The following is a 14,279-nucleotide window of genomic DNA, read 5'->3' on the forward strand; positions in this document are numbered from 1 at the left end:
CTTTGTTGCAGCATTTCCCTACATGGATGATTGACTGGTCAAAAACACCTCTCACAGAGACAAATTAATCCATGCGTACCAATGTCCAGTGCTGGAGTTACAAGGGTTTGTTATAAATTTCCTTAAGTTCAGTCTGACCCCCATCACCTTATGTTCTTATGAGTTCATCAGTGTTCTGCTAGACATACATAACTCAGGTAAAAGCCTTTCACCCTGCCAACAGAATCACAGAGTAAATATCTAAGATAATGAGAATCATGCATAGTCAGCAGACATGAGCTTGGGATATGCTAAAGATGTTGGGTCATATGGCCTCAATAGTTCATGTCATGCCCTTGGCATATTTTGATATGAGACAAGCCCAATGGGACCATAAAGTCTCAATGGAATCAAGCCATTCAGACTAAATGAATACATTTGTGTCATAAGTCAGTTCAGAGACTCTTATCTTAGTGGTTCACCCATGCCAATCTTAACTGTGGTTTAACCTTCCAATTTCCCCATATCAATTTGTTCTGGCAACAGATGCCTCTACCTTGGTCTGAAGAGCTTACATAAGAACATAAGAACATGCCATACTGGGTCAGACCAAGGGTCCATCAAGCCCAGCATCCTGTTTCCAACAGTGGCCAATCCAGGCCATAAGAACCTGGCAAGTACCCAAAACCTAAGTCTATTCCATGTTACCATTGCTAGTAATAGCAGTGGCTATTTTCCAAGTCAACTTAATTAATAGCAGGTAATGGACTTATCCTCCAAGAACTTATCCAATCCTTTTTTAAACACAGCTATACTAACTGCACTAACCACATCCTCTGGCAACAAATTACAGACTTTAATTGTGCGTTGAGTAAAAAAAGAACTTTCTCCGATTAGTTTTAAATGTACCCCATGCTAACTTCATGGAGTGCCCCCTAGTCTTTCTATTATCCGAAAGAGTAAATAACCAATTCACATCTACCCGTTCTAGACCACTCATGATTTTAAACACCTCTATCATATCCCCCCTCAGCCGTCTCTTCTCCAAGCTGAAAAGTCATAACCTCTTTAGTCTTTCCTCATAGTGGAGCTATTCCATTCCCCCTATCATTTTTGTAGCCCTTCTCTGTACTTTCTCCATCGCAATTATATCTATTTTGAGATGCGGCGACCAGAATTGTACACAGTATTCAAGGTGTGGTCTCACCATGGAGCGATACAGAGGCATTATGACATTTTCCGTTTTATTCACCATTCCCTTTCTAATAATTCCCAACATTCTGTTTGCTTTTTTGACTGCCGCAGCACACTGAACCGACGATTTCAATGTGTTATCCACTATGACACCTAGATCTCTTTCTTGGGTTGTAGCACCTAATATGGAACCTAACATTGTGTAACTATAGCATGGGTTATTTTTCCCTATATGCATCACCTTGCACTTATCCACATTACCTTTCATTGTTCCTTGTAAAAATGTTCATTGGTTGATTGTTATTGTTCAAAGTTCTATGTAAAAAACCCTGGTCTAACCTCCCAGACCAGGGCAACCTTTTTGTTACTTGTAAACCGGATTGATTTGTATTGCATACAGGAATTCCGGTATATAAAAATTAAAAATAAATAAATAAATAAATTAAATTTCATCTGCCATTTTGATGCCTAATTTTCCAGTCTCACAAGGTCTTCCTGCAATTTATCACAATCTGCTTGTGATTTAACTACTCTGAACAATTTTGTATCATCTGCAAATTTGATTACCTCACTCGTCGTATTTCTTTCCAGATCATTTATAAATATATTGAAAAGTAAGGGTCCCAATACAGATCCCTGAGGCACTCCACTGCCCACTCCCTTCCACTGAGAAAATTGTCTATTTAATCCTACTCTTTGTTTCCTGTCTTTTAGCCAGTTTGCAATCCACGAAAGGACATCGCCATCTATCCCATGACATTTTACTTTTCCTAGAAGCCTCTCATGAGGAACTTTGTCAAATGCCTTCTGAAAATCCAAGTATACTACATCTACCGGTTCACCTTTATCCACATGTTTATTAACTCCTTCAAAAAAGTGAAGCAGATTTGTGAGGCAAGACTTGCCTTGGGTAAAGCCATGCTGACTTTTTTCCATTAAACCATGTCTTTCTATATGTTCTGTAATTTTGATGTTTAGAACACTTTCCACTATTTTTCCTGGCAATGAAGTCAGGCTAACCGGTCTGTAGTTTCCCGGATCGCCCCTGGAGCCCTTTTTAAATATTGGGGTTACATTTGCTATCCTCCAGTCTTCAGGTACAATGGATGATTTTAATGATAGGTTAATAATTTTTACTAATAGGTCTGAAATTTCATTTTTTAGTTCCTTCAGAACTCAGGGGTGTATACCATCCGGTCCAGGTGATTTACTACTTTTCAGTTTGTCAATCAGGTCTACCACATCTTCTAGGTTCACCATGATTTGATTCAGTCCATCTGAATCATTACCCATGAAAACCTTCTCCAGTACGGGTACCTCCCCAACATCCTCTTCAGTAAACACCGAAGCAAAGAAATCATTTAATCTTTCCATGATGGCCTTATCTTCTCTAAGTGCCCCTTTAATCCCTCGATCATCTAACGGTCCAACTGACTCCCTCACAGGCTTTCTGCTTCGGATATATTTTTAAAAGTTTTTACAGTAAGTTTTTGCCTCTGCGGCCAACTTCTTTTCAAATTCTCTCTTAACCTGTCTTGTCAATGTCTTACATTTAACTTGCCAACGTTTATGCATTATCCTATTTTCTTCTGTTGGATCCTTCTTCCAATTTTTGAATGAAGATCTTTTGGCTAAAATAGCTTCTTTCACCTCCCCTTTTAACCAAGCCGGTAATCGTTTTGCCTTCTTTCCACCTTTCTTAATGTGTGCAGGGGCTTCATACTCAAGGAGCTTGATCTGTTCAGGAAAAATTCTGCCATATCAATTTTCCTGGAACTTAAGGCCTCTAAAGGCTTTCAGAGATAGTGTATCCAACAAAATTGTCCTGTTGTCATGTTCTCTCTGAACAAGCAGGGATTCATTGGTTTACTCATATCATGAAGCTTTCAGAGTGTGGAACTGGGCAATATCTCACAGGACCTAAGAGCTGCCTATCTGGTAGGGAAAGACATCCTGACAGGGGAGCGCAACTAGTTCCTAGGCTCCCATGAATGGTCTCTGGATCTTGTTAAATTCCCTGCATCACAGCAGCTGATTACTGTTGTGAATAAGCTTTCAAGTATAATGGACTACGAGTAAAAGGTCACTACTGCAAAGCTGACTTTTGTGAAAACTTTCATGCAAAACTCACATACGTTAATGGTTTTGCGCATTTGTGAGAGTTTTTTGCTTTTTGTACTCAAACCCCTTTTGTGAAAACATTTTGTACTTTAATATATCAGCCCCTTGGTGTGAACTGAATAAGGTGTGATGTCAAATAAACTGGTAAAACCAGTAAAAAATAATTTGTGTATAACAGATTTATCCTAATATCATCATTGATTAACCTTTATGAACTACTGAAAAAATTAGATGAAAGAGCATCTGCATCCTCATTTGTATCATTTTTTCTCTGGGATACCAATACTGTGTAGTGTATAGTATAAACAATAGCCCAAAATTTTGCAAAAAGGATGTAAAATTCCATGTTCCCAAAAATTCCTAATCTTACAATAACCTTTTTATGTATTATATTTGTTTGGGGGGAGTAGCTTGTGATAAACCAATTGGGAGACAAACAGAAAATAAAATGTATTTTGTGTTTATTACTTTTTGTCAGAGGCTAAAATTCATACTAATAGAACTCATATACCACATGGTCTTAGATTATTACTGTTCATACTTTTGCAGATATTTGGCAAATACAGTTGAAGAAGATGAAGAAGAGTCCAAATATGAAATTTTTCCCTGGGCTTTAGGGAAAAACTGGAGAAAACTCTTCCCCAGTTTTCTGAAGATGAGAGACCAACTGTGGTCTAGAATTGACTATAGAGCTGTTGTCAGCAGACGTTGCTGTGAGGAGGTAGGGATGTTTCTTGTGTTTGACATTTTTTTTTTTTTTTTTTAAGTTTATTTAATTTTTATTGAGAAACCAACTGATACAAGACATGTAAACAGTGAACAGCGGTAGAAGCATCACAATCAATACTGCAATCTTAAAAACACAACATATGGCATCCACCATTATAAGAGAGCTCTATATTTAGGCCCTCCCTTCAATCTCTGTGTATATATATATATCTATATATATATATATATAGATATATATATCTATATATATTTTTTTTTCACGTAGATAAGCAGCTGAATTAGCCATGCTGTCTGGGTACGACTTCCATGCCACTAGGTGGCGGAGCTCTCTAAGTCTCAAAGTCTTTCAGGTAGGTGCTCCCTCCTGTATCCTGACAGGATTACCTCTGTCTCCTCAGTCAGTTTTTTCCCACGAGACCATTAGGGCACGCGGAGCTCTTTCTCCAGAGAAAGTTATATTCTGTGAGGAAAAAAGTCTTTAAAAAAGTTAAAAGTTAAAAAGAAATGATTACTGCAGGTAAAAACATCTTAACATCCAAACCAGAAAAGCCTCGTCTAGGCTTAAAATTCTGTTCCTGTGGCAAGTTAATGTCAGCTACTGATAGCCACATCTCCTGCCACTTCTGCCTTGGGACCCACGACCAGTCGACTTGTGAGGACTGCAGGAAAATGTTCCCTCAGGACCGGAGGCAGAGAGAACATCATGAGCTGAGATCCAGGACTTCGGGCTCTTATGCCTCTTCAGAAGTGTCTGTCAGATCAGTTCCAGCTCCAACGTTGAAGAAAAAGTCCCCTTTGAAGAAGAGGGCCTCTTCAGTCGACCCTCTCAGGTCAGGACCCCGTCCGCTAAGCGCCAGCTGAAAATTGGCTCAGAGTGCGGGAGATGCGTCAGTGGCATCGCAGCTGCATGCTTCACCGATGCATGCATCAAGATCGAAGCATCAACACCAGGTTCGACACGAAGCATCGAAGCACTGACACACTGCCGCATCGACGCAGGGAAATGTAATGCTACCGGTGCAGACGCCTTTGCTCGACGCATTCGACTGCAAAAACATTTGACGCAGAAACACCCTGAGAAGTATCACTCGAGTTACAAAAGATGCAGAGAAGCTTCACCAACACAGGAGATGAGTAACACTCAACCTACATCTCCACTTTCTATGACAGACGAGACCCCATCACCACCTGGGGCACTGTCTCATATTTCCATTGTCTCCAAGGGTTCTGATGATCCTTCTTCACCAACCAAGGAGCTTCTTCCATCCGCTCTTCCACCCCACATAAGACACTTACAAGATCAGTCTACATCGGGCGTAGCAAACCAAGCTATTTCTCAGATTACTACTCTTCTGACTCAATTTCTACAGTCAATAGAGAAATCTCATTTACCACCAAAACTGCTTCCTTCTATACCGCAAGCAGGTCCGGTACAACCATCTAAGATTCCTCTAACTTCACGGGATGTCCCAATCTCCCCAGCTTCTCCCTTGGAGGATCCCTCTTCAGATTCATCCATGGGTTACCCATCTGACCCAGATGAGATACCTCCAGAGCCTTCATCACCACCAGAGGACCTTACCTATTCTCAGTTCATAGACAAGGTGGGTCAATTACTCAACATACAGACCAAGAAGATACCAGTTCCTCATCAAGAAATGTTGGGTATCCTCAAGATCTTGGACATGCCATCTGAACCAGTGGCCCTCCCACAACACACTGCATTGACAGCTTTACTGGAGAAATCTTGGGCTACTCCCTTGACAGTTCCTCCAACATCTCGTAAAGTTGACCTGAAATACAGAATGAAGGATTCTCCTTTCTATACCACTGTTCAACTTCCACACCAGTCAGTGGTAATTGAGTCGGCGATGCAAAAGGCTCGCAAATCCAGAATTCACTCCAACACACCGCCGACTAAAGATAATAAGATATTGAATGATTTTGCAAAGAAGGCATATTCCTCTGCGATGCTCAATGCCGCATTCAAAACCACCAGTTTTACATAACACAATATCTTTTCGAGAGTCTGCAAGCATTGCAACCACATCTTCAGTAATCCTCTGCAGATACTTCCTTACCTCCTCAATACTATAACCTTGAGGAAGGTTTGCGTCATTTACTGAGATCCATCTAAGAAGGTTTTGATGTTTTGTCTAAAACTTCAGCAAATGCCTTAGCAGCCAGACGCCTTGCGTGGTTGCGATCTAGTGCCATAAGGGCGATGTTCATGACAAATTGGCTAATTTGCCAAGTCATCCAGACAATTTGTTCGGAGATCAGTTTACTGATACTGTAACAAAACTCAAGGAGCAAAAAACGGCAGTTCTTTCCTTAACATCGCTGCAACGTCCAAATACTTCACAACATCAATATTCTGCCTCGACTTCTTATCGTAGGTCTTCCTATAAGACCTTTAGACCTTACACTTATTATAAGGCTCAGTACAATCAGTCATTAAGGCAACAGACTTATCAACAGCAGCCTGCACGCCAGCATACTAGAAATCCTAGGCAGCCACGGCAACAATCCGATCCTCAACCGGCAAAAGCCCAATCGAGTTTTTAAAAATGACAATGCCACCGTCATCACCAGCCTGGAATCACATTACATCGGATCAATGGGTTTTATCAATAATACAGAAGGGCTATGCCCTCAATTTCTCATCCCTCCCAACCCTCCCACACTGGGTTCCTCAGAAGTTTATAACTCAGAAGGAACATATCCTACATGAAATCAAACTTCTTTTACAAAATCAGTGCATCCAGAAGCTACCTCCCCAGGAATTTCATCAGGGCTTCTATTCCCAATATTTCCTAATTCCCAAGAAAACAGGAGGTTTACGGCTGATTCTGGACCTTCGTTCCCTCAACAAACACTTACATAAGGAGAAGTTCAAAATGACTTCTCTCAAATCCATTCTTCCATTTCTTCAACCCGGGGACTGGATGTGCTCACTGGATTGAAAGATGCTCATGCTCACATACCAATGCACCCCAGTTCCTGGTGTTACCTTTCTTTCCAGGCGGACAATCAACATTTCCAGTACAAAGTTCTTCCATTCGGCCTGGCTTCGGCCCCCAGAGTTTTCACCAAATGCATGGCAGTGGCGGTGGCACACCTTCGTCGTCAGAAGGTACAAATCTTTCCCTACCTGGACGATTGGCTCCTAGTAGCATCCAATCCAAGCCTACTACGGGACAATCTTCTCAAAACGATTTCTTGCCTGGACAACCTCGGACTCCTCATCAACTACGAGAAATCGAAACTGGAGCCCACTCAAACTTTACAATTCATAGGAGCCTACATCGATATGATCCAAGACAAGGCTTTCCTACCTCACCCGAGAGCACTAGCTCTCTCTACAATCTTTACAGTGCTACTTCACAGTGCGACAATACCAGCTCATCAAGTGCTCACTGTTCTGGGACACATGACGGCAGCCATTTATGTGGTTCCACACACACGCCTTCATATGCACCGCCTACAATGGGGTCTCCAACTTCAATGGACTCAATATCTACAATCATTGTCCACACCCGTTTCCTTAACCACCAGTATGAAATGAGACCTACAATGGTGGTTACTCCCACAAACACTTTCCTTGGGTTCACCACTGAGACCCCTTTGATATCAAGTGATACTCAGCACGGATGCATCTCCCACAAGATGGGAAGCTCATCTGCAAACGTTACAGACACAAGGTCTATGTTCGAGCGGACACTTCATATCAACCTTCTGGAGCTCAGGGCAGTAAAAAACACCCTTCGAGCCTTCGGAGATACCTTACAGGGGAAAATAGTCATGGTGCACACAGACAACCAAGTGACCATGTTTTATATAAACAAAGAAGGAGGGTCCGGTTCTTGGAACCTCTGCAAGGAAGCAATGAAAATGCTGGAATGGGCTCATCACAGATCCATCTCACTACAGGCAACTTATCTGCCAGGGATACACAATTCCAGAGTGGACAAGCTCAGCAGAATTTTTTGCCCACACGAATGGGAACTGAATCCAGAGGTGACTCAGGAAGTTTTCGTGACATGTGGTCTCCCTACAGTTGACCTGTTTGCAACAGAGAACAACAGAAAACTAGAGAGATTTTTCTCAGTTTACCCAAGCCCCCTCAGACTCTCCCCAGACACCTTTCTCATCGATTGGTCACAATTCCTTTCTTATCAATTGGTCACAATTCTCCCCGATACCACTCATCTCTCGAACACTCCAGAGATGCAATGAGGATCAAGCGGATCTAATCCTAATTGCACCAGCATGGCCTCGTCAACCATGGTACAGTTACCTACTATGACTATCAATCCACAGCCGATTCCCCTGGCAACAGTTCACACCTTCTCACGCAGGACAAGGGAACACTGCTACATCCTCTAAACTCCTTGCTACACCTCACGGCATGGAGATTTAAAGGTTTGTTTACCAGCGTCTAAACATTTCTCCTACTCTTCAGGACATACTGCTGTCCTCTAGAAAGCTATCAACCAGACTGAATTACCAGAGAAAGTGGACACGCTACACTTCTTGATGTACATCACTAGGTATCGACCCGTTAACTTGCCCATCTGAACGGCTTCTTTCATATCTCCATCTACTGTACAGCAAAGGACTTGCTACGTCCTCGCTTCGAGTTCTTTTAAGCCCTATAGCTGCGTATCATACCCCTCTAGATGGAGAGCCTATATCATGTCATACCTTAGTATCCAAGTTTATGAAAGGCATATTACACCTCCATCCACCTGTACACAAACCACCAGTACTGTGGGACATTAATACAGTTCTTGAACAACTAATGCTTTCACCCTTTGAACCTTTGGAAACTTGTCACCTATGCTAACTTTCCTGGAAGGTGTTTTTTCTGGTTGCTTTAACTTCTGCAAGGAGACTTAGGGGCGGATTTTAAGAGCCCTGCGCGCCAGTAAGCCTATTTTACAAAGGCCTACCGGCGCGCGCAGAGCCCCGGGACTCGCGTAAGTCCCGGGGTTTTCGGAGGGGGCGTGTCGGGGGCGGGCCCGAACCGCGCGGCGTTTTCGGGGCGTGTCGGGAGCGTTCCGGCGGCGGGCCCGGGGGCGTGGCTACGGCCCGGGGCGGCCCGGGGGCGTGGCCGCGCCCTCCGGACCCGCCCCCAGATCGCGTCCCGGCGCGCTAGCGGCCCGCTGGCGCGCGGGGATTTACTTCTCCCTCCGGGAGGCGTAAATCCCCCAACAAAGGTAAGGGGGGGGTTTAGACAGGGCCGGGCGGGTGGGTTAGGTAGGGGAAGGGAGGGGAAGGTGAGGGGAGGGCAAAAGAAAGTTCCCTCCGAGGCCGCTCCGATTTCGGAGCGGCCTCGGAGGGAACGGGGGTAGGCTGCGCGGCTCGGCGCACGCCGGCTATACGAAATCGATAGCCTTGCGCGCGCCGATCCCGGATTTCAGCGGCTACGCGCGTATCTACTGAAATCCAGCGTACTTTTGTTTGCGCCTGGAGCGCCAACAAAAGTACACCTATTCGCGGTTTTTGAAAATCTACCCCTTAGTGAATTGCAAGCCTTAGTTCACTACCCTCCTTATCTTCAATTTCACCATGACAAGGTGACCCTACGCACTCACCCTAAGTTTCTACCAAAGGTGATCTCCAGTTTCCACATTAACCAGACCATCACCTTGCCCACATTCCATCCTAAACCTCATGCTAACGCTAATGAGAAGAAATTACACACTTTAGATTGCAAACATGCACCAGCCTACTACAAAAGATGCACGCTTTCACCCAATCGACCTTCACAACTATTTCTTTCATTCAATCTGAACGCTCCAGGGCGTCCTGTGACAAAAAGAACTTTATCCGCATGGATATCGAACTGTATACAGTTCTGTTATCAACAAAGATTGCAAACTTTACCTGAAACACTTTAAGGCACATCAGGTGCATGCCATGGCAGCCTCAATCGCCTCTCTACATCAAGTTCCTATCATAGACATATGTAAAGCGGTGACATGGTCCTCGCTTCACACCTTCACATCCCACTATTGTTTAGATAAACAAACACCCCTAGTGGGGTGCCGAAGCGTCAATGCAAGCGCCAACTCATTGATGTGGCTGCCGGCGAGCCGACGCATCAGCGCGGCTGCCGCACTGATGCAGCCATCGGCGAGCCACCGCATTGACGCGAGTGCTGGCACACCAGCATATCATGTTTCAGCCGGGACATCAATACCGATGACCCATGGCCTCGCCACCAGCTTGGGCACACCAGCTCATTCACAACCAATAAAGTGGCGCTGCTCAGGCCAGGATGTCGGCACGCCAGGTCCTTGGCATAAGCAAAATGCACCAAGAACGCCAGGTCACTGGCGCAGGCAGCAGGTACGCCAGATCATCGGCACTGGTGACAAACGCACAGGCACTGTTGTGCCTGCCAGAAACCTGACAACATTGCATCATAGCAATCCGTCACTGCTACAGAATCAGCCCCTCCAACCAGTGCAAAAACATAAAAAAAAAAGGAAAAGGAAAAGGAAAACACCAACAGAAACCGGCATACTAGAGCCGAGTTCGTTTTTCAGCGTGTTTTACCACCTACGCAGTCTGCAAAGGTTGGGCAAGGTTTATCATGACCACCAGTAGGATTCTACTTCTCCGTGGGGGGCTGAGGAACAAGCTGGAGTTTTGTTTTCCGGTTCCTCCTGAACCGATGGTCCTACCACAGCTTCCAGTTAACAGCTTTGGAGGAGAATTCCTGGGAAACTCCCTTCTTGGTTCCTAACATTGTCACATCGACTGGATATACAAATGAAAGATTTATCTTTCTATACTACCGTTCACGTTACACATCTCTCTGTGGTAGTTCAGTCGGCAATACAAACGTCTGGTAAGTCCAGAATTCATTCCAACTCACCACTGCATGAAAACCATAAGTCCTTGAAGGACTTAAAAAAAAAAAAAAAAAAGGACCATTTCATATTAATGGCTCACAACCCGCGTGCAAACCACCAACTTGCATCGCGCATCTCTTTGATAATCTACAGACTCTAGAAACCACATTCCAAAAAACCTTGCCTCAATACCTTAACCTCGAGAAAAGGTGGAGGCACTTCCTGAACTCCGTTCCGTAGGTTTTTAAGTCTCCTTTAAGACTTCAGCAGCTACCTTGACAGCCAGACGCCTTCCAGGCTTACGTACTAGCGCCATATGAAATGTCATTTTCACGACAACTGGGCATATTTGCCATGTTGTCCAGTCATTTTATTATGAGAATTTTTCAAAGATGCGGTCATAAGGCTTGAAGAACAGGAAAAGGCAGTTTGTTTTCCTCACATCTCCTCAACGTCCATCTCTATCACGACGTCAATATTCAGCCTCGGCCCTCTACCGAGGATCAAAAAAAAAAAAAGGGGAAATCACCCTTCAAGCCTTATTCCTATTGTAAGCCTCCATCTTACCAACCATTGAGACAATGAGCTGATCAACTACACGCACCATATCAGCGTATTAGGACGCCTTGCCAGCCGCGGCATCCTACAGATCCTCAACCTACAAAAACCCAGTCCTGGTTTACAAATCATAAGGCTACCATCATCACCTATAGGATAAAGTTTGTCCACTTATTTCCCAGTCTTAACAATCACATTATATTGGATCAATGGGTCTTACCTATAATCCCCTTAACATTTCATAATGATCTCATTCTACAGTAGCTCCATATTTCCTCAAAAATAAATAAATATATAAAATATAACATAAGAACATAAGAAATTGCCATGCTGGGTCAGACCAAGGGTCCATCAAGGCCAGCACCCTGTTTCCAACAGAGGCCAAACTAGGCCACAAGAACCTGGCAATTACCCAAACAATTAACAATACAGAAGGACTTCTCTCCAGTCCATTCCTCAGTCCTTCATCCCGGGGATCACACTGCCTTTGCAATAGGCATATGCTTGAACATCGAAGCACCCCAGTTCCTGGTGTTACCTATGTTTTTTCCAGGCGATCAACCATTCAGCCCACCAAAACTCTTCAATTTGGCCTTCCTTCTTCCCCCACTAGGCAGTGGTAGTGGTGCACCATTTGTCGTCAGAGAGAAATATATATATATACACACAAAAAACCCAAAACTAAATTGTTTGGGAAAGAAAAGCACTATTGCTTCTTATTGAATTAATTCAAAAAAATATACATTGTTCAATTAAAAATTATTTATGCTTTATTGAAAATATAACATAATGTTAATTTAACTCTTTTTGTAAAACCTAGCTACATCTAATACAGATGTTTTAACTACTCAATTTGAAGCACACTATCAATGTCCACAAACATACAATCTTAAATTCACCCTCAATTCTATACTGCCTCTAATCTCACTCTGTCCCTGATACACCCAAATAACACCAAAAATAGATCTTTTACTTCAGTATGGCTATTGGTCTTCTTTCGTGAGAAACACCTCTTGATTTTCAAACTTCTATATTTGATATAATTTACTAATACTTAGTAATGTATATGAGACCAAATCAAAAGGCTTGGTCTCAAATAACCCTTTCAAGCGTTCACACAGATGGTCCTCAGGTCTTCTTAACGGGTGTCCCACTTATGAATTATTCTCTTATGCCCAATATATGAGACCAAATCAATATGGACATAAGAGAATAATTCATAAGTGGGACACCCGTTAAGAAGACCTGAGGACCATCTGTGTGAACGCTTGAAAGGGTTATTTGAGACCAAGCTATAGATCCCCACACAGAAATAATTGTAAAACTATACTAATAAGCAGAATAAATGTTTCAAAACAGCTATGAACAGAATAACATCCAACAATTAAAAACTCATAAAAACTATTAAACATTCTCCAAACACCAATAAAATATTTAAAAAAAGCAGACATCACACAATTAAAATGGTAGTCAAGAAAAATAAACTTAAAAAGCCACCTTTACTTACCCCCTCCAGCAGCTCTCCTACTCCCCTTCCCTGCAGGCCGTGGCACTCACCAGAAGCAGCAGTAGAAGCTAAGCTCTATACTTATGGTCCTCTTCCTTAGTGCCCATGTCTCTCACACACACACCATACCAGTCATGCCCCCATGACCAGTTTCTGTCTTTCACACACCAATCATCTCCCAAACAGTCTTTGGCACACACACACCAGTCACCTTCCTGAACAGTTTCTCTCATGCCATACACACACACACACACACACACACACACAGGCTTCCCACTCCCGTGTTCTACTTACATATATGGGCTTCTCACTCTCATAATCACTTTCTCTGTCTCTCTCTCTCTCTCTCTCTCTCTCTCTCTCTCTCACACACACACACACTCACTCACCAGTCTCTCACTCCCATGCTTGTTCTCTCCACATGCACAGGCTTCTCATTCCCATAATCACTTTCTTTCTCTCTCACACACACACACACAAAAACACTCACCAGACTCTCACTCCCATGTTCTCTTTCAGATATACAGGCTTCTCCCTCCCATGATGTGTCTCACACACACCCAGGTTTCTCACTCTCATGCTCACTCTTCACATGCACAGGCTTCTCATTCCCATAATCACTTTATTTCTCTCTCTCACACACACACACACCAGTCACCTGATCTCGCTCATGCATACACACACATACAGGCTTCCCACTCCCATGTTCTCTTTCAGATATACAGGCTTCTCCCTCCCATGCTGTGTCTCACACACACCCAGGTTTCTCACTCTCATGCTCACTCTCTTCACATGCACAGGCTTCTCATTCCCATAATCACTTTCTCTCTGTTACACACACACCAGTCTCTCTCATTTCCATGCTCACTCTCCACGTGCACAGGCTTCTCATTCCCTGAATCACATTCTCTCACATTCACACACACCAGTCTTTTTCTCTCACACACACCGTCACCTTACCAAGCAGTCTCTCTCTCTCATGCATGCACACTCACCCAGGTTTCTCACTCCCATGCTTTCTTTCACCCCCACAACATCAGGCTTCTTACGCCCATGCTTTCCCACATACCCAGATTTCTCACTTCCATGCTTTTTCTCTCTCTCTCACACACACATCAGTCACCTCCCTGACTAATGACTCACACTCTCACATACACATCAGTCATCTCCTTGAGTAGTCACTTTCATTGTCTCTCACATACACACACATCAGCTCTCTGACCAGTCAATCACACACAGGCTGGCTGGCTGGCTGGCTGCTTCTCTCTCTTTCTCTCACTCACTTCCTCTTCTCCCCCCCCCCGGAGCACAAATGGGAGCTGCAG

At 43.6% G+C, this 14,279-nt stretch overlaps 1 protein-coding gene across 1 annotated transcript in view; it reads left to right on the forward strand.

The window, feature by feature from the left end:
- SPDYA (speedy/RINGO cell cycle regulator family member A) overlaps nucleotides 1-14,279 on the forward strand; it is a 284,932-nt gene that overhangs the window by 203,931 nt on the left and 66,722 nt on the right. Inside the window, exon 6 of the mRNA XM_029596747.1 lies at nucleotides 3,844-4,015. Within this exon, the coding sequence (XP_029452607.1) occupies nucleotides 3,844-4,015 (172 nt within the window). The remainder of the gene's footprint in view (nucleotides 1-3,843; nucleotides 4,016-14,279) is intronic.

Source organism: Rhinatrema bivittatum, chromosome 3, assembly GCF_901001135.1.
Source record: "Rhinatrema bivittatum chromosome 3, aRhiBiv1.1, whole genome shotgun sequence".
Lineage (NCBI taxonomy): Eukaryota > Metazoa > Chordata > Amphibia > Gymnophiona > Rhinatrematidae > Rhinatrema > Rhinatrema bivittatum.